Source organism: Leishmania mexicana, chromosome 33, assembly GCF_000234665.1.
Source record: "Leishmania mexicana MHOM/GT/2001/U1103 complete genome, chromosome 33".
In the NCBI taxonomy this organism is placed as follows: Eukaryota; Euglenozoa; class Kinetoplastea; order Trypanosomatida; family Trypanosomatidae; genus Leishmania; species Leishmania mexicana.
The window spans coordinates 897112-923698 of NC_018337.1; the positions used below are offsets into that span (position 1 = coordinate 897112).

Below are 26587 nucleotides of genomic sequence, written 5' to 3' on the forward strand. Positions count from 1 at the left end.
GGGAAAGCATACAGTGTAGCTCATGTTGCAGCACAGAATGACCAAGCTGAGCAAATATATAAGAAAAGAGGCGTTCTTGTCTTTGTCCTCAACGACCGAAAGCAAGTCACTGTACGCATAAAATATATTTTATGTGAGGAGAGAACAGCGCCGTGAAGCACTTCCCCGGCGACCACGCGCTTGCAATCCAGCAGTGTGCGATACCAAAGCACGTGACAATCATCATCGTGCGCGCTCTCTGGCCCTCCTCTCCCTACTCATATTGCACATAAGTGCAGCCAAACCATCTGAAGGTGATGTCTGACGAGCAGAGTTGCCTCGCCGCGTGTTGCTTCACTCCTAGCGTCTTTTTTTTTGCCGCCCTCTACGACTGAGAGAGCAGCGGCACCGTGTATATCACACTTGTCAACTACTAAGGCGCATCCCCTTCCTCCGCATGAGCGCCACGTGTGATAGCCGGGAAAAAAAAAACGAGACATACCAAGTTTTGCTTCCGTCGCCACAGGTGTGGCGCCTATATGCGGGTGGAGGAGGAGGAGGAGGAGGCGCAACATGAACAACAAACTAAAAAAGAGATGAGGTGTCAAGGAACGCCGCCACAAGGGAAAGTGCAAGAAGACACGCACACACGAACGCACCCACATACACATAACACATAACCCAGGTGGTAAACGGCAGTCCATAGCGTATATATATATATATATATACATACGAATACATGTAAACATATGTGAATTCGTTTTTTCTTCATGAAGTAAAGAAGAAGAGCGCAGCCGTTGCCAGGCACATTCGCCTCACTCATGCTCGTGCGCACACCGACCTTGCACGCCACACCAACGCCCCCGAGCCGAAATTTTTCGAGGGGTTTGCTTGGCACACACACGCACAATACACTTTCGTCTCGCATACCTATACATATATGCGCATGTATACATGTACACATGTACGCAGGCGCGAAGCATCCGGCTTCTCCCCCCTCTTCCTGCCGACGGATGTGTTTTGACAATACGCTTCCGCACAAATAACTCGATGTCTCGCAAGAGAGAGAGACAGCAGAGAGCCCAGCCGCAAGCAAGCAAGCAGAACACACAGGAAGCGCTCTCAACGTCGTCGCACATTTCCGCGACACAATCGGTTAGACAACATTGCAAAAAAAAGAAAACAAGAAACTGCGAAACGCAATGCCACCACAAGATGGAAAGATCGACAAAGGCACAGGGAGGGGGGAAGGGGGGAGCTAAGTAGCCGTGCGGAAGGAAAAGAGGGAGGGAATAATTCGGATGCCGTGCAATGCCGTCAATCTGCAGCACTTCAACAACAAGGCGACATTTCTTTCAAACGCCTTTCGTCTACCACGACAAACCATGCCAGTGTAAAAGTACAACCATAGTTTATCTAACACTTCCCCACCACGGCTACGCCCTGGTCATCAAGGGCGAGCCGTCCTGCCGTTGCGTCGGGCCCTGTGTCGAATGGCCTCTCCGTCTCCTTCCTCGTCCCTTCCTCGCATGCGTGCTGCGCCATCGGCGCCACACGGACCCGGGTGTGGACGGCATGGCTTGACCCGCGCAGACCGCGTCCAGGCTCCTGCTCGAGGCCAGGAAGCGGCGGCGTCTGTCGTGCGGGCAGCAGGGGATCTCCGTCTATGCGCGTGCCGGGTGGGCTCAAGGAGGACGCTGGCCAGACTCAGGCAAGGGCCCTCCGAGACACCGCGCACCCTGCCTGCATACGGTGCGGTGTCTCTCCACACAGTCTTCTGGAGGGCTCCACGCGGCAGCGCGGTGCGGTCCTCCCCCCCCACACACACACACACGCCTCCGGCGCCTGTGCCGCATCAGCCCACCCCGGTCGGGCGTACGAGATGCCGCAGATGCCGCACACACGCACCCGGGGGGCTGAGCCGTGCACACCTCCCGCACACCCTGCGCGGAGTGCGACACACCATGCCAGCTGTCCCCGGCAGCGCCTGCGCACACAGAGAGCGCACAGCGCGCCGCTCCGAGAAAGGGGACGGAGGATGTGGCGAGCAGCGATAGACACCCGACGGCGGAAGCCCGTGCAGCGCGAGTCACGTGCGAGCAATGGCATCCCTGCGCGCAAGATCATTGCGTGAAACGCGGTCTGCCTCGGGCGTCGGGCGATCCGCGGATCTCGCGTGGCACGCCGGTGGCAGCGCCATTTCAAACCCGTCCGCCGATACCAAAAGTCCGCAAAGACACCCGAGGGCAGGCAGCAGGCCCTTTCCTTCCCGAGAGACTGGGTGCTGGATCCTGATACCACGCACCAAAGTGTCTCCTCATGAGGAAGAAGTGCACCAGAAAAAAGTAATAAAAGAGGATAAGATACACTAGACGACAAGAAAGCAGAGGGATAAGCCATCCGCAGCGACTCGTCCATCGTAGGAAACCAACACGAGTTACCACCCGTTTTCTTTCCGTTCTCAGCATGGTGAATCAACAAATATAGACAAGAGAAGGGCAGCGCATGAGAGAGGGGAGATTCAGCTGAATCACAGCAGCGGTCGTGAGTGCCAGCCTCCCGTCTCTCCATTGAACTTCTTCCTTTTTGTGTATGCGTGGGTGCAAGTCAGACGACAGCGGCGGCGCGCTCCTGTATGACGGAACGCCCATACAACACTTCGTCATGTATGTGTTCGTGGGAGCCAGCGAGAGCACACCCTCTCGACTGTGTTCGCATGATTCCACAACACTTTCGACGCTCGCGCACGCAGAGACACAAAATCACATCCTTCTACACAGTCACCGCGAACTCGACTCCATCGTTCCTCGCCCACGCCCACACTCATCCCCCCCAGGCCGCCCGCCGCGGCAGCAGCACTGCCGTGGGGTTCACAGTGAAAGGTGCAACTGGAGAAACAGAAACGACGATAAAAAAGGGTAACTTTCACAATGAAACAGGTGAAGAGGTAGAGGAGCATCTGTGGAGACTTCGGAGGCTGGGTGGGGGGAGGGGGAGGGGGACTGAACACGAAAGCAAGCGACAAGAACAGCAAAACGGAGCACAATCATAAACTGGCTGCGGCCTGTTTCGTTTGCTGGCCGTTCATCATGTCGCTCTCGATGAAAAGCGCGTCTGGCTGGAATACGCGGGCGAGCCGACAGGGATGCAGAAGAGAATCGAAGAGGTGGGAAGAAGCGCAGCAAAGGGAGGGAAGAAGGGGGGCGAAGAGGCGGCAGTGTCGTTCCTTGCTAAGGCAGTCGCACACAGTCTCCCCACCTGCAGTACGAAACATCACCATCTGGTTCAACTTTCGCTGTAGGAGGGAGGAGTTTTAGTGCAACGCCCGCTGCGCCACTAACGCCTTCAGCTGCTTCTCTTTCTGCCACTTCTCCAGCACCTCGGCACAAGCACCTCGCGCGCCCCTGCCATCACACACACACACATACATATATATATATACACACCTACTCGCACGTAGTCTCCTCTCCATGAAGAGCCACTGGGCCTTCGCTGTAATGCTGCAAATTTCTACATCAGCCACTACCTCTGTCTACACGTTGACCGGCGCCTTCACGGACGTGATGCGGCCAACAGCAATGCCGCGCGGAGCCCAGTGCAGCACCACCGCGTCGCCGGCGCTCACCACCTCTGGACGAAAGAGAAAACGGCACTGTACCAGGACGCTCTCGCGGAGGCCGGCAGCTGCTGCGGCGTCGCTCTCCTCCTCGCTGCCACGTGACGTGACAGAAGTCACGCACACAGCCTGACGCGCATTGCGAGTGTACATGATCGGCTCCATATGTGTGCTTATCGACTGCGACAGCACCGAGACGGCCGCCTGGAAAGACCACACCGCCGTCTCCGGCTGACGCACAAGAACTTTGCCCTTGTGCGAGACCGTCACCGCGTCCGGCAGTCGGTTCAGAGCGAACGTGGCCTCGTCGCCAACCTGCGCCTCGTTCACATGCCCACCGTCAACGTGGATGCCGCGCACAAGCACAGCATAGAAGCGACCGTCGCTGCCAGGCCCGATGTAGCAGCTGCACCCCACCTCGACTGGGCCGCGTGCGACGCGGCCGTGCACAACATGCCCCACACCATCGACGGCAAAGGCGTAGTCCAGGAGCACCTCAAAGGGGGGCTTGGAGACCTGCGAAGGCGGGCTCAGCAGAGGCGAGGGAGGGGGGTTCTGTAGGTGGGAGAGGCAATAGCGGAACAACTCCAGACCTTCTCCGCCTTGCACCGACGACACACAGAACACGGGCACCCGCAGCCGCTCGGCACGGGGCGGGCCCGCTGTCGTGTTTGGGGTGGAAACGGGAGTCGTCGTGCCCACACCTCCCTCCACGGCGGCGTCGCGGTGGCGTGGTAGCCAGGCCCGGCAGTACGCCGCGGTCATCAGGGTCGAGTCCACCTGCTCCGACTCACACCCCACCATCTCCAGCGCGATCGCGAGCTCCATGATGAGGCCATCCAGCTCAAATTCCTCCACCAAGTCGCTCTTAGTGACCACCACGACAAACGGCGTGTTCATGGCGCAGCACACCTGCGCGTAGAGAGAGACGTCGGAGACGTCGGCAGTGTCGGCCGCCACGCACACGGACACGTAATCCGGCTTTCGGCTCATGAGGCAAAACAGCATCGTCTTAGTGATGTCGCCGCCAGCGTCGAGAAGCGTGATGGAGCGAGGCGAGGTGCCCATGAAAGGCAGCGTTGATGGTGGCAGCGGCGCCGCAGGAGATGAGGTGCAGGACCAGCTGGGAGCGGAGCTGCGCAGGGCCGCAGCGGGCGAGTCCCTGGGCGACGGCAGCTGTGCTGCACTGACGGGCCGCGTCGGCTCTGGCGACGTAGCAGCCGGTTCCTGCGCCACCGTCCAAACCCGGGACGCCAGCGAGCTTGTCCGCCCTGTGTCGAGCTCGTGCTTGTGGTTGAACAGGGACTGCCGCGTTCCACCGCAGCCGTCGTCGAGGCGAGACGTGAGGAGCACCGCCATCAGCGTCGACTTGCCTGAGCCCACGGCGCCGCAGAAGGCGACGCTCAAATCGCGGCCGCCATTGCCTGCCTGACGTCGCGATAGCATAATCTCCCCACACAGCAGCTCCTCCTCATTCTCCTTGTTGTGACATGGCTCATGTTGCTCGCCATCTCGCCCCGCCCACTCTGCCGCAGTGACCTTTAACTTGTCGTATGGGGAGGAAGCGCTGCCTCCGGCCGGGGTCGCGGCAGTCTTTCTGACGACACAGCATTGCAGCAGCGTCGCCTCTAGTTGCAGCTGAGCTGCCATACGGTGAATGGTCTGCACGGACTCGTTAAAGTCCCGCCGCGTCAACCCGCGAGGGGTGCCGTCGTCGGAGACACCGAGCTCGTAGAGGCACTGGCCATGGCCTTCCGAGACGCGAAACTGCATTTGCGTCACGAGGTGCTGGAAGCGGCTCGGCGAGATGCCAATGAGGCGCCATTTGTACTCCACATCGCCCTCGTCATCCTCCGCGGTGAGAGACTGAGACGCCAGCCCGCCAGTGCGTCCACAAGGTGTTGCGGAGCTCGTCGCGGATGCAGCGGATGTCGGAAGCAGCTGAGGCGGAGTGGGGTTCATAACGGAGGAGGAGCTGAACATCCACGTAGTCGGTCGAGCGGAGACAGCGTCGCCCTTATCGGCGCCATCGAGCAGCAGCGAAGGCGGGGCGGTCTCCTCACTGTGTGCAACCACGGACTCTGGAAGTGCCACCCACCCTGGAGAGTCCATCAGATGGTTAGGGGAGTGAGGCGTTGACGATGGAAGTGCGTCGGTCTTTCTGGGATCTATCTGACCTCGTTGAAGGCGGCGGTCATGGCGAAACGACGCGTGCGCGCGCTCAACAAAGATCTGCTGCTGTGATTTCGCCCCAGCATGCGTCTCCTGCACTACGGCGTGGAAACTCAGCATCTGCTCGCCCTGGGCTGACGACGACGTTGATGGTGACAGTGTTGATGACACCGCCGCCACTTCGCCGGCCCCCACCGCCGCCGTCGAAGAGGATCCATTAGGGGCTGGCAAAGCCGATGGTGGCACGAAGTGGGAAGCCGAAGTGCACGACGGGGTGGTGGTGGTGGCGACGGCATCGTCCTGGTAGCCCGTGCCGGCGCTAGCCGTGGCGTCGCTAGACTTCCTGTGTATTCGAAACGCCTCCTGTTGCAGCATACTCAGCGAAGTCAAAACACACGGCGTAGCAGGGGAAAGGATAAACAGGCAAAGAGAGGGGGGAGGGGTGAGTGGAGGGAGCAAAGAAGGCAAGCGCACAGGATTGGTGAGAGGAGGCCAGAATGGAGAGGGCAGCGGGGCAAACACGAAGCGCCTCTGTTTTCTTGTTTTGGAGGGGAAGGGAAGGGAGGGGAGGGAGAACAACAAGGGGTGCAGGAAGGTAGAGGAGAGCCGAATGAAGGCGGCGTCTCAGAGCACACACCTCCTTGACCACCAACTAGACGTGAACACAAGAGAAGGGCGCGTTTAGAGAGAGAGAGACAGCTCAGCACGCCGAGCTAGTGTGCGCCACATGAAAAAATGGACCTGTGTCTGTGTGTGTATGGACGTCTTCATGCAACGTGTTTCAGACAAGGGTGAGAAGACAACTAGGCGATGTCGCCGCTCACACACATACGGATTTTGGGGGGAGGTGCGCACTCGTTCAACAGTTTCCTTGTTCCTTCTGCTTCGAGTCACCGGGAATGTCGGTGAAGAAAAAGCGCAGCAGCAGTCAACACACGAACAGTAGAAATGACAGTAGGCAAACAGCAAACTGCTGTATAAGGAGAAGCACAGTAACCGGGGGCGGAAGCTCGCGGGAGCTCGCTGCTGGGGGAGGGGGGTGGCGGTGGGAATAGGTGGATGTCACAGTGCGTGAGTGTAGGTGCTCAAGACGGGAAGAAAGGGGGGAACCGGTTTTCGGCCCTCACGTCCGTCCTTCTCTCTTGCGTGCGGGTATGCTCCATACAACGGTACTCCTCCCCCCAAACAGGATAGCGGCACGACAAAACAACACGAGCGAGAGGGAGCGGGGTGGAGCGCGAGAGAGGAGATGAGTCTTGTCAGTGAACACGTGTGTGCGCGTGCGCGCTTGCGTGTGCATGGCAACAGCCCTTATGCGGAGAGGGGCATCTCGGAAGTCATCCCATCCGAAGGACAGCGGCGTCCAGAGGGAGACCGGCACGCACACCCACACACGAACCCCCAGGCAGGGCAAACGAGTAGTGCAGCACCGTCCACACTTTTTCGGTGCGTGTGAACATCGGTACTGCCTGCACAGGCGAAAGTTCAGCAACAGTCCCAGAGGAGCCGTTCGAAAACGCTGACGATGCATGCTACTTCTCCGCCTCTGGCGAAGCGCGGGCGTCACGGCCCCATCTTCTGCTCCACTCACCCAGCCACTGCGTGAGGTGTGGCCTGGGCAGCGTGGTGGGTTATTTGCGGGTGCGGGTGTTTTGTTTTTGTCCGTCGTAGATACTGAAAGCGAAAAGAACAAACAAAAAAAAAGGAAAAGGAAAAGCGATGGTGAACGGAAACGGAGACGGTTCACGCCGCCGCCGCCGCTGCCAACACCCACAACTTGTAAGAGAAGAAGGGTGTGGAGAAGCTGCGAGAGCCAACCCTCCCACCGTGCCGCCTTGTTTCCCTGCCTTCCTACCTCAGTCGTACCCATCCCCCACCTTCCTGTCCGGTACCGTCCAGAGAGTCAGCCGAGGAAGCGAAAGCCCCCACAAAGCAATCGTGCTCGAGATCGGCTCCAAACGCCGCTACGGACGCCCCTCCCTCTTCGTGGTTCTTGGGGCTCTCTAGATCTGGCTCGGGTACAGGTACACACGGATGCGGCGGCCAATGGCGGACGCCGGCACAGACGCGCCGTTGAATTTCACGCGCATCATACCGGCGTTACCGTGCGGACGCGTCACACGACCCCACAAGGCACGGGTGGTGCTGCGGCGCGCGGGCGCCTTGCTCCAGCGCACACACCGCTTGACCTTCTTCCCGTGGTAGACGTAGCAGACGCGCTTGCCCACGTACCACGTGGCGTCCTCGCGGGTGTTGACGTTCTCAACGCGGACCAGTGCAGTTTGCTTGGTCTGACCGTGCAGGCCACGAGTGTAGCCGGCGAGGGTGCCCTTCATGTAAAGACGAGGTGCCTTGCGGTTGCGGTTCACCCTGCTCGTCTTGGCAGACAGCTGGTGCAGCTTCTTGCTGCGCTGCGAATGGACCTTCGAGGTAGTCATCCGTGTTGAAGTCGATCCGGATGTTAACGGCTGCAGAGGCGAGTAAAGAAAAAGGTTGTTTGTGTGGGTGTGGGTGTGTGTGTGGGGGGGGGATGAAGGTTTGGTAACGGTGAAAGATTTTGAATAAAAGGAATAGCGCATAATTCAGAGCGAGGGGGTAGAACCCAAAGGCACATGGGAGTGAGGCGGCGGCGTGAAGTGACGCACAGCGTGTCATAGGTCGCCTCTGTGAGTACACGCACCGTGCACTCGACGACACGAGCACCGCGGCCCGCTGCGTTGCCCTTGTCAGACCGCTTGCAAACGCGTGCCCGTCCACGTGGTGACGCACTGCTGAGGTTTGCTTTCACTGTTGCACAGCGACTCCCGCGTGGCAACACAAAAAAAGATACACTGCTGAGAAGCGGGACGCCGTGCGTCATCAGCTCTCCTCCTTCAACGGAAACTCAGCCATCTTCGCGTCTGTGCTGAAGAGTATCAAAAAGCTATCTTTAATGTGCTGCGCGCCTCCTCTGCTGCAGCAAGTGGAGACGCATCCTCCTCCTGGCTTCTGCCCCTTCTCTCTCCTTTCCGCTATGGCGTTGCTCGTGCAAGACTGCATCATCACCTGCGCCGCTTTTCCTGCGCCTGCTGCGTCCTACATGACACACATGCACACGCAGTGAGGGGTCACCGGCAGTGTTGCCCTCTGCCCACGTTGTACATCGAGACGCTCACCACGTTCTTCTCCCTCCTCTGCTTTTTTGTTGTTGTTTCCCAACGATATGAAATAACAAAAGAAAAAGTGAAGGGACGGGGAAAGACGTCAGAGACACGGATGTTGACGCGCACACCACCCATGCGCATGTCGACATAACTGCGCCACCGCGTTTGCCATGAAAGGAGCACAACACGCGACCACAAATCCACACGTCAAAAGGGAAAAATATCTGTGACGCGGCACTGACGTTGCATAGAGAAGAGGGTGCACACACACAAGAGAGAAAGATGCATGCGTGCATCGTCCTAGTAATACGCGCCACCGTATCCGCCGCCGTCACTGCCACCACGCCTGGCAACACTGCGGCCGCGCGTACCTTTGCCGTGGACGTAAGCGCTACACTCAAGCAGTGGTACGGTCTCCGCCGCATCAGCGGGTGCGTCAGCCATGCCGTACTCTGCCATGCGTTGACCAACGCCTCTGCTCAGGCGCCGCTCCCGACAGGTGTCTATCGCATCCTTTACCGTCACCGCCACCGCCAAGATCAAGTACAGAATACCGGCGTTGCGGCACGCACGCGCCTTTTCCTGCCGATCCCATTTGTTGATCACCGAGGTGATTGCCATCGAGTCGATGCCTATTTTGAACAAATAGCTAATGAACACAGCACAGACACCGTTCAGGTAGCAGAACACCATACAGGAGCGGGTGCCAAATCCCATGGTGAAATACCTAGCGGCGCGCCTGTACGACTGTCTGCTGGTCTGCGTTGATGTAACCCGTGAGGGGTAAGAGGATGGAGAGGAGGAGTAGCGTACGACGATAAACAAAGCGGGCGCGAAGGGCAAAGACAGCAGAAAGGAAAGCGGGTAGCGATGCTGGACGTGTGTGTGCCTGTGTTTTGGTAGACAGATGAGAGCCTGACGGAACGCGCGGGACGCCTGACAACAAGGCACCCTAAACCGAAATCAAGCACAAGAGACAAGAGAATACGGATTCCGCTGCCGCTGCTGCTACCTGTGCGTCACCAGCACACACGTGACAAACTGAGAGCCCAAAGTCGGAACGATGAAGCGATGAAGAGAAAGGAAAAATAAGAACAAGTGCGTCACAAGTGAACCGGAGGAAAAGGAGGCGTCCCCGAAAGGAAGAAAACAGAGCGCCGATGAAAGAACGATACTAAACCAAACGCACAATCAGCACACACGAAAAAAAATACACACATACATGCATATACATATATACATACAAACGTCTATAGATGTACACATATATGCATGTGCACGTATGTGTGTGTGTGAGAGAGAGAGAGCGAGACCAGGAGCGGGGCGTGGCCGAAATACGTAATGCGAGCGTGAGAACAACACGACCAAAAAAAGGGAATCAAATCGTTCGCGCGTGCGCGTGTTTGTATATGAAACCGCGTCAGATGAACGTGACTCTTCTCCTTATCAAAGAAACCCGCTCAGGACCTGGGACAGTCGATGTGGCAACACGTGGCATATACGTGCGCGCGTGTATATATATGAGAGAGTAGGTATATCGCAGAGGTTGTTCCTGCACTCAATGGAGTTGTGTTCTAGTGGCTTACGCAAAGCCGGTGGGCCTGCGTACGACAAAGCGCAACAAAAACGGCACCCCACTCCTCCTCAAGAATCGCCAACACATCAACGGATTATATGCAGAGGGCAAGAAAAGGGGGGATACAGACGAGCACAGTACGAAGAAAGAAGCACACGAGCACCGCTATGGCGTGGCGTATGTGGGTGTGTGGCACCGGATAAGTCACCCAGTGCTGCAGTACGAAAACCAAGCGAGTACGCTGTTGTTGTTTTTTTTTTCGTTTCTTCGTTTCTGTGGGGTAAGCAGACACGAACAGCAGCCGTCGCCGTCGCCGTCGCCGTTGACGTTTTAGTGGGCGGCGTTGCGCGGGCGAAGAATATGGAGCGTGTAACAGGCAAGAAAAGAGGTAAAAGGGAAGAGGGGGTTACGAACTGTCGATGCACGACGGTGAGTCGAAGAGGGACACCACTTCAACGCCTGGCGCATGCAGTGGGGTTGTTCTGCCACATTGGCGCACCGCAAACAAAAAAAAAAGAGCGGCAAGAAGTAGCGCGTCTTCCCTCACGTCTTGTCATCGCACCTCGTCCATCTCTGTGCAGAGCCGGAGCTGCGCTCCTTGTTTCCGTTTGCGTATATGCGTATGTACGTATGTGTCTGTGTGTCTGTGTGGCGGAAGGGGGGGGGGTGCAGTTCTACTCGATGAAGCCGCCAACTCTGCAGAGCGGCCGCGGCTGTGCACAGGGGATACGTGCTTGTTTCTCTTTCTTTTGAGAGGGTATATTCATGTGTTTGTCCGATGCACTTTCCATCGCCTCTCGCCCCCGCCCCACTTCGCCCCTCCCCCGGTCCTCGTGACGCCGTTCTGCAGACGCATGGAGGCAGAAAGTGGAGGGAAAACAACCGCCCAAAAAGCACCATCTGTAGGTGCAGGTGGGTCGATGCGCACCCTTCTCCTTTCCAACGACGTTGGCGCCGCAATGCATCATTTTCGGGGAGGAGAGTTGGGCAAAGGCGAACACACTTCAAAACGTGCAGACAGCGGGTACGCGCAGTGGAAGCAAAAAAGAGAGCGAGAGGAGGCAGCACAGCTACGAGCGCGTGTGCGCTTCCGCCACTATCGTCTCGTGTCTCCCCCATCGAGCTCCACTTCGAAATCGCCCAAAGGCAATGTGCGACAATGTATGATGGACGAAGACGGGGAGGAAGCGAGAGCAGGCAACGCTCGAGCTCAGGCCCTCAGATGAGACTGTCACGGGAAGAGGAAGACGCGCTGGTGATATGACAGAAGCATACATGCACACGCACACACCAAAGGAAAACAGAAAGGCGAAGCAAGGCATGTACAAGAGAGCGGCCGCTACTGTCGGGTGGATGTGAGCAACAAAGAGAACGGAAACAACACAAAGTCGCCACGCCGTGGCACGAGATGCACAAGAGGACAGCATGATCACATTGCTGTAAAGGCAGCACCGTCGGGGCACCCTCACAAGCAGGGGCGATCACGCCGCTACACGTGCCATGCCCCGGCAACGTCAGGCGCCGCGTCGCCGAATGCTCAGTGATGCAGCGGTGGCGGAACTCGGTCGCCTATCCACCTCCAAATCGGCCATGGATTCGCGCATCGAGTTGGTCTGCGACAACTGAAATGAGGGGCCCAGCTGGCTGCATGAAAAGCGTTGCAGTAGCCCATGACTCGAGAGCGCCGTCGGCGCATCAACAGCAGGAACGGCAGCACTAGATCGAAGAGACCGCACCGACTTGCTTCGCATTAGCAATCGCTGATTCTCAGACGAGGCGGTGGCGGCGTGTGGGGCTAAGCGGCGCAGCAGTGGAACACAAATCCTAGACGCTGCTATTCTCCTAACGCACCAAAGCAACCAGCGAAGAATCGATGGAAAGGCGACCCTCACGAACCGCACGCCTAGTTGAACAGCCACAGCAATAATCGAGCTGAGTCGGTCTGTTAGCAACACAAGCCCGATGATTAAATAGTAGACGCCAGCCGTGCAGGTCGCGCTAGATCGCTCCTTGAGGTCCCACCGCCGCTTCGCCGCCGTCAGCGCAAAGCCAGTCTGCTGCGTGCGCATCATCCACGTGAACAGGAAAGCGATAACCGCATTTAACACGCAGAAGGCCCCAAGCGCCAATCGTACGGGGCGGCGCGACGGCGACGGCCAAGCCGCGGCGCTCATCAACACCCGCGCAGCGGTAGGGGAATGGGAAGAGGACGACATGAGCGAGGCAATCGTCGGCGTAATCGGCAAGCCTGAATACCGCGCTTGCGGCACCTGCAGCGAGAAATGCATGCTGTTGAGTGGTGGCAACGGCATGTTCTGTGACGTCGACGCTCGCTGCGGCGACAAGCCGAAGCGAGGGTTCCCCAGCAGGGGCTGTGGTGATGCGCTGACTTCCGCTCCGCGCAAGCCATCGCCACCGCGCCCGGCCATCTTCGACGCATTTGAGCGGTGAAAGCCTAGCAGGGGCGAGTAAGTTGTTGAGGTCAGTTGAGGTGTGAGCGATGCCGATCGCTGATATAGGGTGGGGGCTTCGAGGGGCCCCCAGGCCGGCAAGAGGGCCGATCGGCTGACAGCGTTCTCGCCAGTGACTCCGCTTCCCCCGCCTTCGCCACCTTGCGAGCTCGAGGCTGACTCTCTAAGCATAGTGCGACATACACGACCTAAGAAAAAAAACAAGCGACGAGCAGACGAAAGAGGCAGTACGGAAGCAGCGGCCGGCGTTCGATAACGAAAAAGTCGAAAAAGGAAGCGAGCAGAAGGGGAGAGGTACTCCCCCCAAAAAAAAGCTCCTGATGCGTATTAAGAACTGCCTTCCCCTGCGGTTAGCATCCGATTCAGGCGTTGAGCAAATGTTTGTGTATCGGTGTACGTCGAGGGGAGTTCGCGTTCATGGGGAAGGCCGAGGGGTTCGTTCCTCGCCAACTTGCACAGTGAGGCTCACGTGGCAGTAAGGAGAAGGCAGAGTCGCAAACTGGAGGCGGGAAAGAGGCAGCGGTGTGTGAAGACGTGTTTCGATAAGAAGAGCACAACGAGCCCTGTGACGGACAAAAACAAAAAAAAAGAAGAAAGAACCAGAGGAGATGCAGAGGTGAATGATGAGAAAAATTCCACAGTCACTGGACGTGCCGCCGGTGCTGCGTGAGTTGAAGTGTGCAACAGAGAATACCCAAGCGCCTCCTGCCCTTGTGAGCTCTTCCGCAGGTATTCCTCGGAATGTTCTTTTTTCTTCCCGGTGCGTGGGATGGTGTATGTAATTCGTGCGGCCCCTGTGCTTGGCGGTGAAGCACTCACACCTCACCGTCTTTTGTCTATGTTAAAGGATCTCCTACCGCGTTTCACCGCTCGCAAGGACAAGGTGCACAAAGCACGTAAAGCAACGGATCGGGCAAGAGTCGGTGTCCAGGCGTGCGTGAGCGTGTGGAGGCGAACACGCAGGGTATGAGGAGAAAGAGGAGAGAGGCAGTGTATAGGGTGAAGAAGGGGAAGTCGCGCAGCTAGCAGCAGGAGGGCGGGCATCGGAGAGCCGCCGCGCGTAAGCAAAGAGAGAGGGGCAAGCCTGCAGCGGGGAGCGACAGGGAGCACACAAGTCGAGAAAAGGGGAAAAGGAAAAGTATTGGTCTCTTGGTGGGTACGTGCCTTGGTGAACAACGGTCAACGCTGCTGCGTAGTACGCGCGCGTACACACCAATCACATCATCGCTGTCACACCTCAAACAACTCGCCTTCAGTTGCCAATGATGCGTTGCCCTCTGCCGATACTGCGACTCACCCAAAACAGGTTACAGTTTTTTTATCATACATTCGCCTTAAGAGTTTGGAATCCCCCCGTCTCACGGGAAATGGCAGGGAGGCGGGCTCTTCTGGTCAACGTGTCCGCCATCTCTGCCATACGGTATGAGCCGCACCTCACTCTACCACCAACCCAACCGACTTGTCACAGGCCTCCCCTCATCGCGTGGTGCGAAGCACCGGTGGACACGCGTCGCGGCAATGGACCGGCTCAGTCATGCGAGAGCACGGGCCCCTGCCTCAGCCCCCACCCACCCACCCGCTCTGCAGGTCGCCACACCTGTGCATCCCTCACGAGGTGGCTCAGGCTCCCCCCACCCACCACCACACCAGTAGGCAACGTGAGGGCCGGGGGCGGGATGCGTTTCCAGTCACGCGGACACCCTGCCTGCTCATAGGGGTGGCGCAGGCTGTGTGTACGGACGCAGGTCGCTCCGACGCCACGCCACCCATGACCTCACCGCCGACATCAGCAGCGATACGTCGCTCTGACATGCCCGCGTCGTCGGCGCCAGACCCTGACACCACCAGAAAGTGGTTGGGCCAGTGCCAGGGATAGAGGGTGGCTGCTCGGCCTGCCCACCGCGCAGGGGTGTGCCGAGCCCTGCGATACCACGCGCTCTTGCGGTGTGTGTTGCCCCACACCCCCTCCCTCGTCATTGGGGGAGGGGGGTGGCAGCGAGAAGAAAATAAGAAAAAAAGCAGCAGGAGAGGCGAGAACAGGGTTCATCGGTGACATGTATGTACGTAAGAAAAAAAGGGAAAAAAGGGAACGAAGGATCTAGTCTAGGCGCGGACGTGCATGCCACGCGCATGTATGGCGAACAGTCTGTCGGTGAGTGAGTGCGTGATGAGAGGGCAGACACGTTTTCTTTGTTATTGTTTTGAAAAAAGGGGGAGAGATAAAAGGAGGGAACGAACATCCCCTTTTGGGGGAGACGAACACATACACCAGGAAACCTCGTCCCACGTGTGTACGCAACAGGCGCGGGCCGGGCGCTGGCGCTAGCGTAGCCTCAATTTCGCCATCCGTGCATCTCTGGGCACCATTGGCGGAGTTCCAGAAAACAAAAGGAGGCTCTGGAGGAAGGTTAGCTCATTCATAGCGTAAGCCCATCAATGCACTCTCTAAGGAGCTAATTCGGTTGAAGAGCTCTACAGCTGGCCTGTCAAGTGAGGCGCCACTCAAGAAGGCGCCGCTGTTGGCCACATCGACCGCTTTCTTGGCACTGCCGACGTGCGAAGCCGCTACACAGTCGTCGCGACGAGCTTGGGCATAGACACTCCAAGAAGTCTGTCTCTTATCGGCACACAAAGGCGGGCCGGCCTCGCAGACTTGCTGCGCGTCCCTGTTCTCACCGATGGAAGAGGAAGGCGCGGCCGCTGATGTATAAGACGTCTTCTTTGTGCAGAGCCGCAGCGCCGGATTTGAGGACGCAGAGATGAGCGGACAGCAGCAGCACGTTGCTGGCAAGGGTGCATGGGGCGTTGTCTGTGGTTGCGTTGCAGGAGAGTCCAAATCTAACAGCTGGGGGAGGCTGGGGAGCAGCGTAACGAGGGTGCGGGCATGTGCTGACGGAAGCGCCTTACTCACGCTAGCGTCTGTATCCCACACGACCTGCGTCTGCGCGGCGTTGGGTGCGTGTGTCGCACGTGGCATGGCACCGGATGGGGCCGCCTCTGTCTGTACATAGGACCCACATGCGCATTTGTGGAGCTGGCCGGTCTTACAAGTGCCGTTGCTCGGCGGCAAGCTGACCGTGGCAAGGTTGGTAAACCGTTCGCTGTAATAATTGTTCCACTTTGCGTACTGCTCCACGTTCGACATGATCACTCGCAGCCGATGATTCTCTTCGGATGCACTGGCGCGGGCCTCAAGCGGCGGCCCATCCCCCATCTCATTCCCATCCACATCTGCCGATGTGGGAACTGCTTTGACATTGTATGCATACGATGCTGTGGCCTCTGTGACGTGGTTGGGGTGCAGCGTAAGTTCGTCTCCATCCCGCAACACCAGCGGCCCGGTGCCGTAGCTGATGCCGTTGACGCCAAGTCGCAGTCGGCTGCCATCCCACGGCAATACTGTGAGTGCGTGCGTCATTGGTGAGACGCCAGCGGCACCGGCAGTACCGCTACTTACCGGTGAAACGCGTAGTTCTACCGAGCAGTCATCTGCGATTAATAGGGCAGAGTTCTCGGATGCCTCGGCGGAGAGAATGAGCTCATGTGCCGCCGTATCGAAGCAAGCCTGAACCCGAAAGCGCATCCGCTGGCGCTGAGAGCTCAAACCGTCCAAAGACGCCGGTGATTTTATGTTTGTGTAGGCGTCGGTAAGCAAGAGAGCAGGTGGCTCCTGGCACCGAGAGGTAAAGAAGGAGCAGTTGAGAGAGGTGCAGCGCAGACTTTTCGGTTTCGCTTTCTCTTGTGTGTATCTGTGGGCCTCGCCTGCGTCGCTGAGTTTCAGGTGCCTCACGCAAGAGGATGCGTGAGATAACGGAAGAGAGCCCGTTAGTGCTCAAGACAGTGAGGCGGATGTCAGTGATGGAGGGGGTGGCAACGGGAAGGAACGAAAAAAAAGCATCAAGGGAGGAGGCGGGATGGTAAGATAGCCGGCTGCGTGCAAACGCGGCAGCGCTTGCGTTTGAAGAATGGGACCACGGTGTTGAGCTGATGGCAACGATTGCCGAGGAGGGAAGAGGGGAGGGCGGAGGGCGACGGAAGCTGCCGGCTAGTTTCCTAAACGCTCAGCGAAGGCGCTATCATACTCAAAAAGGGGGAACATACAACAGCACGGTCAACCAAGGCCATCTGATGCACCGAGAGTTGTCCGCGGCGCCACTGCCGTTATCCTTCCCTCACAGGCGGCAAGCCCTTCCCCCAGAGCGCGGCTGCATTGCTAGGGCACGGTTGGCAAAACCTCTCCTCCCCACTTACTACGCAGCCACTTTCTTCGCCCCTCTCCCTCCCACACAACCCGTCATCAAGCAGAAGAGGCACTTGGATGAGCAACAGTTTCGTGTTGTACGGAAGTGCAGCTGTTGCCTTGTCCCAACCTGTGCGGGCACTTGGGAAAGGAGGAAGGTCTTCTTTTATCGCGTGTGGGTGTGGGTGTGTGTGTTTCTTTTGGGGGGCGAGGGATAGGGACGGTGGCGCTTCCTTCGTCCCTCGTCTGCGCTCTCAGCTGAGAGGCCACCTACGAGAGCGCGCATGGGCAAATAAAACGAAACGGGGGAGGGGCATGTCGCCCAGTATACATCGAGTGTGCCGCTCCTCCCTTCGGAGAAGGGAGCAAAGGGCAAAACTTCACTTGCGAGTTGCGAGATGGTAAGATAAGGAAGGCGCGAGGAAAACACACCAACAGGCGTAGGTGTAAGTCCACCAATGTGTATGCCTCCTGCTGCGACGGGTCTACACTCGGCTGCCTCTCCTTCTTTCTGTCCTTCTCTCGCAGCAGCAGCAGCAGCGCCAGGATAAGCTCTGTACATCACCGCAGCGATGGAGGGGGGTATTTATTAACAAGAGACGGAGGTGAAACACAATAAGGACTGTACAGAGAGTGAAGAAAAAAAGGCAAAAGCCCCCTCCCTCACACACGCACACGCACACACACAAAACAAGGAGTGTAGCAGACGTGGATGAACTGTTTTGTGTGCCTGTGGTCATGGCAGCTCAGTGGCTCTACACCACCAGTGCCGCTGGAGCTCGTCCACCGGCTGGCACGCATCGGCCCTTGCGAGGTGGCAGTGAGGTTTCGCTGATGCGCTGCAGCCGCCATATTGTCACGCCGTCCTTTACCTCTATCGAGGTGCGTTACTGCCGTCGCGTCGGAACGCAGCTACTGAAGGAGGTGGCGTTCGTCGTCGCAGCTGCTGCCGTCGCAGTTGAAAGCGGAGGCGGTGTGGAGGGGCCACAGGCTTTGGACGGTACACCAGCCGAAGTTCCCGGCGGGGACGAAGACGCCGAGAGGGGCACTGAGGAGCCGCGCACCGCTGCCAAAGATCTCGACGCAGGTGAGGGTCCTTGAGCTCCAGACTGCAACCACGCATCTGCGCGAGGTGGATTGAGCGCCACGCGGGGCGCCGACGCCGATTTAAACGGCGCGAACGGCCCGTACGGCCGCGGAAGGCCAAGGTCGTCACCTTGTGGTACGTATGCGTTGGGGCGGGGCACCGCCGTAGTGAGGACCATCTGCATCCCAAAAGATGCCTCGCTCTCCCTAGCTGCGTCGCGCTGGCGCTGGCGGGCGGCCATGTAGCGCTGTTGGCACTGCTGCTCCCGCTCGTAATGCAGCTCGGCTTCTGCGTAAGGGGCCTCGCCAGCCTCCAAGCGCTCCTCAGCTTCCTCCACGACGGACTCGAGGCGCTGCACCTCCTGCTGAAGCTGAATGCTCGAAGCCTGAAAAAGGGACAGCTCCGCAACGGTTGCCATCATCTGGCGACTCTTGTGGCGGATGCTGCTGTGATACTTGTTGACTTGCTGCGCTAGAGCTAGTGTGCATTCCTTACCGGCATCCGCCTGGTCGCCGACGCGCTCCGACAGCTCCGTCACCTCCTCGAGGATAAGGTTTTTCTCGCGCAGCTTGGCGTTCAGCTTCTGCAAGCGCGCCTCCAGCTCCTGGCAGCGAGTCTGCAGGCATACGTACTGTTCAGAAGGGCCGTCCACCAGTGTCGGCACCGGCGCCGCACCGGCACCACCGCTGCTTCTGTCAACATGTCCTGCGTCGCCAGGAGACGAGGAGGCGCTAAGTGTTGCCGTTGCACTATCCGCCCGGGTGCACATTGCCACTGCCGCCGCCGTGGCTTGCGCCTCAGTGACCACTGGTAAGGCGACACTGCTCGAGAGCACGAGCGGAATGCGGTTCCACCGATGCGGGTTCTTGGGGTCTGTGATGTCATCCTCAAGCACCTGCGTGCGCCACTGCTCCGCCTCGATCTCCTCCCTCACTCGCGTCAGCTCCAGTTCCATCTGCGATACCTTCGGGATGGAGTGCTGGCATGCCTCGATGTCGTGCAGCAAGGATCCCAGTTTCGTCTTGAGCATGCGCACCTCATGGGCGCGGTCATTCGTCATCCGAGTACCCTCGGCGATAGCCGCCTCCTGGGCCTTGGTGCGGGCCGCAAGCAGCGCGGCCTCGTCGTTGCGATCGATAAGTTGGATGCCGGTCTGGTTGCGGTTCTCGATCGCCGCTGCGTAGGCGTGGCGCAGGTCCGTCATTGTGTCTTCGATTGCCGCAATGTCAGTGTTCAGGCGGCGCACCTGCGCCTTCACTTCCCGCTCACTGTCCGCGGCCTTCTCCATCTGCTTGCGTTGCCGGTTCTTCTCCAGCCGCAAGTTAGCGCACTGGTGCGTCAGCTCGTGCAACTGGAACTTGGCCTTCGCGATCTCCTGGTCCTTCAGGGCAGACTCGCGCGTCACCACGGAGAGCTCTTTTTCGAGCAGCTTTGTCTTCTCCGCCACCTGGGCCATGGCCTGCGCAATCGCTTGGATCTGCGTAGCCTTCTGCGCCCGCTCCTGCTTCACCTTTTGAAACAAATCTATAGCCTTATTAAACCGCTTTTCCAGCTCGCTGTGGCGCCGCTGCGCCTCCTTGACCAAAACCTCGCGCATCTGCAGCTCACTTTGAGCCAAAGACACGCGGGTCTCCTCGCGCGCGCTGGCTCGGCTGAACTCCTGCCGCTTCACCGCAATCGCCGCCAGCTCTCGCCGCTTGACGTCCTCTTGCTTTCCCTTCACAGCGATCGTCTCCTCAGCCTCGCGGATCTCAGCGAGCACCTGCTCCGCCTTCTTGACGAAGTCCTTCGACTTGGCCTGCTCAAGCAGCAGCTTCTTCGTGCGAGCATCAGCATCCTTGCGGTGGGCTAGGATCTCCTTCTCCACGTGCCCCGTGGTACGCGTCACCTGCTCCACCTCCCTGTCCAGGAGGCCAATCTGCTCCCTCAGAGATACCTCCTCGCGCCGTGAGTCCTCCTTCTCGCGCTCCAGAGCGGAGAAGATTCGCATGCACTTTTCCCGCTCACGCTCGGTGCGGTCGACACCGTCCTGCTCCTGTTGAAGTGCTATCTTCGTCGTCAGGATGAGCTGATCGAGCTCGGCGACGCGCTCCTGAGTTGACTGGCGTGTCTCCACCTCCACCTCCAGGGACGTGTTCATCGTGGCGAGTGTCTTGCGCTTCGCGTCCATTTCGGCACGTAGAGTCTGTAAGCGCTTCTTGGCAGTCTCATGGTCCTCGGCGCGGCTGTTGCGCTGCAGCTCCATCGACTGAATGCGCTCTGCCTGCGCCGAGACCTTCTCCTCGGTGCTGGAAAGCTCGCGCTGGGCCCCGACCAGGCTTCCCTGGACGAGGTCGAGTTGCTTCTTCGCGCGATCAGGGTCGCTCTGCACGTTCTGCAGCTGCTGCCTCGCCTGAGCCAGGGTGGTCGCGAAGTTCGCGATCTCCTCTTTCTTCTGCGCCTCTTCCTTGACGAGCTCATCTTTCTCTGTTTGGCACCTGGCCAAGTCAGCGGCCAGTTCTTTGATGTGGGTGCCCATCTCCGCGATCTCTGCCTGCATGGACTCCATCTTGGGCCGTATCCGCGCCTCCTCTGCCGCAATGGCGTCCTCGCGCTCAAGGATAAGGTGCTGCTTACGTCGATCATACTCGAGCACCTCGACCTGGAGAACGCTGTCGCGCTCCAACGCAGCCGCGAGATCACGCTCGTGCTCCATTAAGTTGCGCTTTAGGGCCTGAATCATCTCGTCATCCTTCTTGGCTGCGTCGCCGAAGGTGTAAATACGCTGCCGCTCCACTTCAAGCCGGCTCCTCAGCTGCCGGGCGTGCTTCAGAAGTGTGTTGTCGCGCCTGTAGATGGCGAGAACGCGGGAGTGCATGTCTTTGAACTTTCGCTTCAAGTAATCGGCACGCTCCTCAGAGATTTGACCCTCGTCGACGAGCGCGTTCAGCACCACGTACGCCGTCGAATGCGTCACATCGCTGACATCCCCATTCAGGGCGACCGCCGAAGAGGGGCCGGGGCCGCCATCTTGCTGTGTCATGATGACGGGCAGGTAAAGCGGAATGTTCAGAAGGCAATCCAGTGAGGCGGACACTGGACGACAGAGTCGTGGGGACAGAGACTGCACGCCGCACAAAGGCACCCTCGTCACAGCGCGCTGCTTCTCTGTTCTTTCGTCTCGTGGACGATGGTGGCGAATGTAAGCAAGGGTAGCGCGGTTGTGATGACGTGTGAGCGGGTGAGTGTGTGTGAGGGGGGGGGGAATAAGGCGGATGAGAAGAGGCGCAGGATTGGGAGAGCGACTCGCTCCAGAACGAGCATGGCGTCCTCGTCGCCAGGGAGGTGAAACACCGACAAAAAAAACGCACACCGCTTGGCGGTGTCGTAAAAGGGCGCCCGAAACGATTGCGCAACGAAAGCGGAGAAGGACCAGCCACCACAGCGGTGTGTCGTACCACCATCCTCCTCCTCCTTCTACGCACCTGCGAGCGTGATGCCGTTCGCTGATTGGTTTTTCTGCGTGCGCGTGTTGCCACCTTTAACAGCCACAACAAAAACAGCTAATATGGCGATTGCGCTCTGGTGGCACCCATGTGAGCCACCCCGCGCCAACACGCAGGCAAGGGCGGTCAGAGAAAATCTGCAAACCGTGCGTAACCACAGATGCGTGAGACGAGAGCGACGACATGTGAAGCCGACATGTGGCAACTGCGCTGTGACACGCGATACACGCCTACCTCCCTGTTCCGCACCACCACCACCAAGCCCACGCGCCACGACACACCGCGTCCCCATCGTCACCACTTGACATCAAGCCGATGATGCCATCGATTGGTCATCAGGGGTCAAAAGACGCAGCCGGAAAGTAAACAAAAAAAAACAGCATAAGGGGCATCGCGTCAGTTTCTCCCACGGGCATTTGGGCATCGGTTGTCCTGTGCCTTCGAGAATCGCCCGCTCATCGACGCGCGGCTCCGTCATCGTCTCGCGAGCGCTTCCGGTCAGGCGCCGGGTCTGGCCGCTGTTTTGCCAGGGTAAGTGAAACGTGATGCGGCAGCCCCTTCCCCAACACGTCCGTGCCGCGAGCGCCGATGTAGTTCTCGTTCAAGTTCAGATAAAACTTGGTCGCAGAGGCGGTGACTGGACGGAGCAGCGAGTGTGGGGTAGCTGAGTTCGCGCAGAGCGCTGGCGCCGGCCAGCGGCGTACAATATTCGCCACGGCCATTGCACCATCATCATCGATGCCTACACTCTTTAGTATCACTGCCCGTATTGACGGAAGGCGCCGCACGGCCGTCACAACATGCACGGCGCCGTCATTACCAAGTTGCGCGTTGTAACTGAGATCCAAAAGCTCGAGCGAGGAAGACGGTTGGGCGGAGGCCCCCGCCGCCATCGAAACAGTCGAATCCACTGCAGCGCCTGCCGAGGAGGCTTTCGCGGTACCCGGCGCGGTTGCTGCGTCTCCGGCGACCCCAAATCCCAGTGTGTTGCACAGTAGAACGGCATCGTCGGCGCTCAGTCGGTTTCGTGAAAAGTCCACCACCCGCAGGGTGTGGCGATGTGCAGCGATGCGACGGAAAAACAAGTAAATCCCTGTAGGACCGTCACACCCGAGCTGCAGGCGTAGATGCCGCAGCGGATTTTTCATGTAGGAGAGGTCGAAATACGCCGCGGCGCGTTCGCAGTGCGGCTTTTCAAAACGGCTGCGCACCACCTCCAGCACATCAGAGCGAGGAAGGGCATGCATGATTCGGTAGATCGGATCCTTGCGAAGCACATCTCGACTTGCGGATGCGGGAATAGTCTCCTTGACCGCCTCCACTGCCCGCTCTTGCTCGGACGTGCTGAGCGCCACCACATTCGCCAGGGTTGACGCAGGGGTGGCGCTGCTCGTCGCCACAGAGGCAGAAGCCGCCGAGTGAGTGGCCCTCGCGGGTACATCACTGCGTGCGATATTGCCTTTCGTACGGACCGTCTTCTTTACAGTCTTCCGAGCATCGCTCCTGCCGGCCTGTACCCTCAGAGAGCCCGGCATCTCCTGCCGCTAAATCAGTGGGAAGGAGGGGAGGGTGCACAGGCGTCCCTGTAAAGACACCCACGTTTTTCTTTTTGCTCCAACGCAGCGGAGGAGCTGTCTCGGACCTGCGTGCATATAGAGGGAGGAGGAGGGGAGGGGAAGGGGGGAAGACGAAAGCAATCAAGAAAAAAGGCACCGAGAAAGACAAGGGGATAAGGAGAGAGGACTTCAGAGGCCATCGAAACGCCAGGCACCTACGGCGCGGTGGTGCGGTGAAGATGGGGTCAAATATCAGCTGGGCGTCATGATTCGGGAACACTGAAAGCGAGCATCGGCCACCGTGAACACAGACGACCCACACACGCACACAGAAGCACAGCAACATGCTCCGCCATGCAGCAAGGAACGAGGTGAGCGATGTGTAGCACACACTCGAGACGCCGTCGCATAAAGGGGGTCTCTCTGAAGGCGAAAGGCAACAATGGCCCTTCGGCCAGTCGCCAACTGCTTGTGTGCTCCCGCCACGATTTTTGATGCCTTCCTGCTAAAGAGCTGCGCAAGAGGGACAAGGGGTTGGAAAGAGGGCAATGCACGAAAAAAAAAAGAAAAGCAGAGCGCGCTTCTCACAGCAGCAAGCACCGGGAAGCGAGACCACCTGCGAAAGTCTTCTGTTGTCGCCGACAGACGTGCCCACCCTCCCTCCCACGTCATGCGTGTTGCTCTCGCAAGAGCGTCAGCTCCGTTCGCATTTTTCGCTCCTGACGATAGAACCACCACAGCCGACACGCACACACTCATCCGCACACCGCAGCGCTCACAAGAGGCCTCCCTCCAAGAAGACCACAGGCGCACCGAGGAGGAGCAGGGCATGAGGAGGAAAGAGCGAGAGAAAATGAGCAAGAGAGAGCGGTCCCCAAAACGTCGTCGACCCACATCACTTCGATACGGCGTGGTAAGGGTGCACCGCGGAGGTGCGCCGCACGGATACAGCAATCCCGAGTCGTTTCTCCCCCGCCGCTGCAAACACGCTCCTTTCTACCTGCCCAATCATGCGGGCACTGTCAACGCTGTGCAGCGTATTGGCCTCCTCTCGACTGCCGGTCGCGTTCGCCTCGTCACCCTTCACGGGGTGCTGGTATCTGAAGTCAACTGCCCAGATGTTTACGGAGCTGTCGAGGTGCGCCGTGACGAAGCGCGTGCCGGTGTTGTTCCACGACAGTTTCGCGACCTCCTCGCACGGCACCTGCGCCATTGCCAGCACCTCAAGGGGGCTGGCGGCTATCGGCGCTACGCTGCCGTGCGCCAATCCCATTCGCCCACCGCCACCGCCGCCAACGCTGTGTGCCGCGTGAGGCAGGCCAGCCGCGTTCATAAAGCGCGGCCGGCGAAAGAGCACCAGTCGAACGCAAGTCGTGAACACCATCGCCAGACACAAAAAGCTACGCCCCGAGGATGGAGACCAGGCAACCTGCTTGCACGGGCCGCACAAAGCAAACGGCAGTTGGTGGTAGACTACCTCGCCAAACCACGTGCTGTCTTGGGTGGCCGCCACAACGTAAACAGACCCTCCTTGATCGCCTGCCGCCAGCAGGGCGCCGGACTCGTCCCAGGCGACGCCGAGTGTGTCTCGCTGACGATGTCGCGTGGCAGCTGCGGAGGACGAGCCAGCACCGCCGCTCCTGTCGCCGTCGTGCGTGCGGGAACCGCTGTCGTCGTCCTCGGTGAAGGGAAGCGTGAGGACGCGGCACAGCACCCATGAGGTGCCGCTCACCCCATCGCCTCCGTTTGTTGCTGTGCTGTCACCCACACTCAAGCTAGGCGACGGCCCAGGTGCAACTGCAGTGCCAAACGCGGTGGTGCCCTTCACCCACAGCTCCACTCGACCGCCGCGACATGCACACGCCACGGTGAAGTTTTTGGAGATGGAGCAGCTCACACTCTCTCTGGAGCGGATGCAGTCGTCCAGCGCCCAATTCCCGTGCGAGTAGCGATAGAGCCGGATGCCGTTCCCCGGGCAGAGCCCAGCAAGGTAGATGCCTTGTTGCCATGGCGCCCATGACAACTCGGTGCAGGTGTAAGGCAACTCGTCAATCAAGATAGACATCGTCGCCGGGTCCCACTCGAGCAGTCGCTCATCCACTGGCGTGGCGTGCTCGCCGCCAAACAGGTCGTCATCTGGTGCCCGCAGCATGCCCATGTTCTCTATCACCGGCATAAGCTGTGTCCACGTGACGAAAATCTGGTTCTTGGAGGTGGCAATACCCAGCAGCCTGCAGTGGTTGTTGTGTTCCATGGACAGGATGGTGGCGTCGTCGGCGGTAAGATGGAAGATGGGGGTCATGTATGAGACACCGGCGCCGCCGGCACGGAATGTGTGCGCTGTCGAGTTCATCATGTCAGCGCTGGCGCCATAGAGAGCACGCCACTCGGCCGCCGCTGCAGTGTCGGTGTGGTGGACGGCGCCTTGGCTCGAATGCGTACCACGCGTAAACATCGTGCTTGACCCTACGGCGACTCCACTCAAAGAGTCGGCAATCCCCGGCATGGACACGCCGTACGACCCACCAGGGTGGAAGCCGCTTGGCACGTATTCAAACGCGGGCAGCGCCTCACTGTGGCGGCTGTCTCCCGGAAGCGATGCGGGAGGGGCACGCAAAGGAGACTGCATGAGCGCGGCGGTAACAACAGAAGTACCCGTGCATTCGTGTATGTGTGCTGGCGTGCGGCCAGTCGATCAAGCCAGATCCATAGGCACAGGACGAGGAAAGATGGTGAGGAGAGAGCAGGAGAGGGGGAAGCGGAGTGGTAGAACAGTGTCACCGAGCTCACGAGTAACGCCGCGGTTGAACGATGCACGAGGGTGGAGTGGCAGCCGGGTACACAGAGACACACTCAAATTGTTTTCTTTTTCTTTGGTTCTCCTATTTCGGAATAGTTCTCCACTGCACAAAGAGGAAAACAAGAAAAAAAAGGATGTGCGGGAAGAAGAGGGAGAGCTGTTCAGTTGATCGGCAACGCCGTGTGATCATCTCCTCTCCGCTCCATACATCCCACCCCCACCTCCGCACTTGCCGTCCGTACGGCCCTGCAAATATGCAGGCGAAGGGCGGGGGTGTCGGGATTGAAGGGGAGGAGGGGAGGGGGTGACGCGTGGGCGAATGCGGGGCACCTCTTGCGTCGCCGCTGCGTTTATTGCTGGGAGCGCCCTAAAACGCTTATGGATGATGTTGCATGTTGTGTATCCTCTCTTTTTATGTGTTCTGGCCGCCTATATGCGCAGCTATAGGTCGCTCCGATATTC

General features: G+C 58.9%; 8 protein-coding genes across 8 annotated transcripts; all 8 read right to left on the reverse strand.

The window, feature by feature from the left end:
• Positions 1-3511: 3511 nt before the first annotated feature.
• Positions 3512-6142, reverse strand: LMXM_33_2460 (conserved hypothetical protein; the record flags this gene model as incomplete). The annotated part of the gene is made up of 1 exon (XM_003878750.1): positions 3512-6142. One exon carries the CDS (start codon positions 6140-6142, stop codon positions 3512-3514), a length of 2631 nt encoding a protein of 876 aa, XP_003878799.1.
• A 1628-nt stretch (positions 6143-7770) lies between these two features.
• Positions 7771-8205, reverse strand: LMXM_33_2470 (putative ribosomal protein l35a; the record flags this gene model as incomplete). The annotated part of the gene is made up of 1 exon (XM_003878751.1): positions 7771-8205. The coding sequence occupies one exon, from the start codon at positions 8203-8205 to the stop codon at positions 7771-7773; it is 435 nt and encodes a 144-aa protein (XP_003878800.1).
• A 1005-nt stretch (positions 8206-9210) lies between these two features.
• Positions 9211-9627, reverse strand: LMXM_33_2473 (conserved hypothetical protein; the record flags this gene model as incomplete). The annotated part of the gene is made up of 1 exon (XM_003878752.1): positions 9211-9627. One exon carries the CDS (start codon positions 9625-9627, stop codon positions 9211-9213), a length of 417 nt encoding a protein of 138 aa, XP_003878801.1.
• A 2373-nt stretch (positions 9628-12000) lies between these two features.
• LMXM_33_2476 (conserved hypothetical protein) lies at positions 12001-13128 on the reverse strand (the record flags this gene model as incomplete). The annotated part of the gene is made up of 1 exon (XM_003878753.1): positions 12001-13128. The coding sequence occupies one exon, from the start codon at positions 13126-13128 to the stop codon at positions 12001-12003; it is 1128 nt and encodes a 375-aa protein (XP_003878802.1).
• Positions 13129-15370: 2242 nt separating this feature from the next.
• On the reverse strand, positions 15371-16540 carry LMXM_33_2479 (conserved hypothetical protein; the record flags this gene model as incomplete). Its single annotated transcript, XM_003878754.1, has 1 exon — positions 15371-16540. The coding sequence occupies one exon, from the start codon at positions 16538-16540 to the stop codon at positions 15371-15373; it is 1170 nt and encodes a 389-aa protein (XP_003878803.1).
• A 1544-nt stretch (positions 16541-18084) lies between these two features.
• Positions 18085-21306, reverse strand: LMXM_33_2480 (conserved hypothetical protein; the record flags this gene model as incomplete). The annotated part of the gene is made up of 1 exon (XM_003878755.1): positions 18085-21306. The coding sequence occupies one exon, from the start codon at positions 21304-21306 to the stop codon at positions 18085-18087; it is 3222 nt and encodes a 1073-aa protein (XP_003878804.1).
• A 918-nt stretch (positions 21307-22224) lies between these two features.
• Positions 22225-23304, reverse strand: LMXM_33_2485 (conserved hypothetical protein; the record flags this gene model as incomplete). Its single annotated transcript, XM_003878756.1, has 1 exon — positions 22225-23304. The coding sequence occupies one exon, from the start codon at positions 23302-23304 to the stop codon at positions 22225-22227; it is 1080 nt and encodes a 359-aa protein (XP_003878805.1).
• A 916-nt stretch (positions 23305-24220) lies between these two features.
• On the reverse strand, positions 24221-25831 carry LMXM_33_2490 (conserved hypothetical protein; the record flags this gene model as incomplete). The annotated part of the gene is made up of 1 exon (XM_003878757.1): positions 24221-25831. One exon carries the CDS (start codon positions 25829-25831, stop codon positions 24221-24223), a length of 1611 nt encoding a protein of 536 aa, XP_003878806.1.
• Positions 25832-26587: the final 756 nt, after the last annotated feature.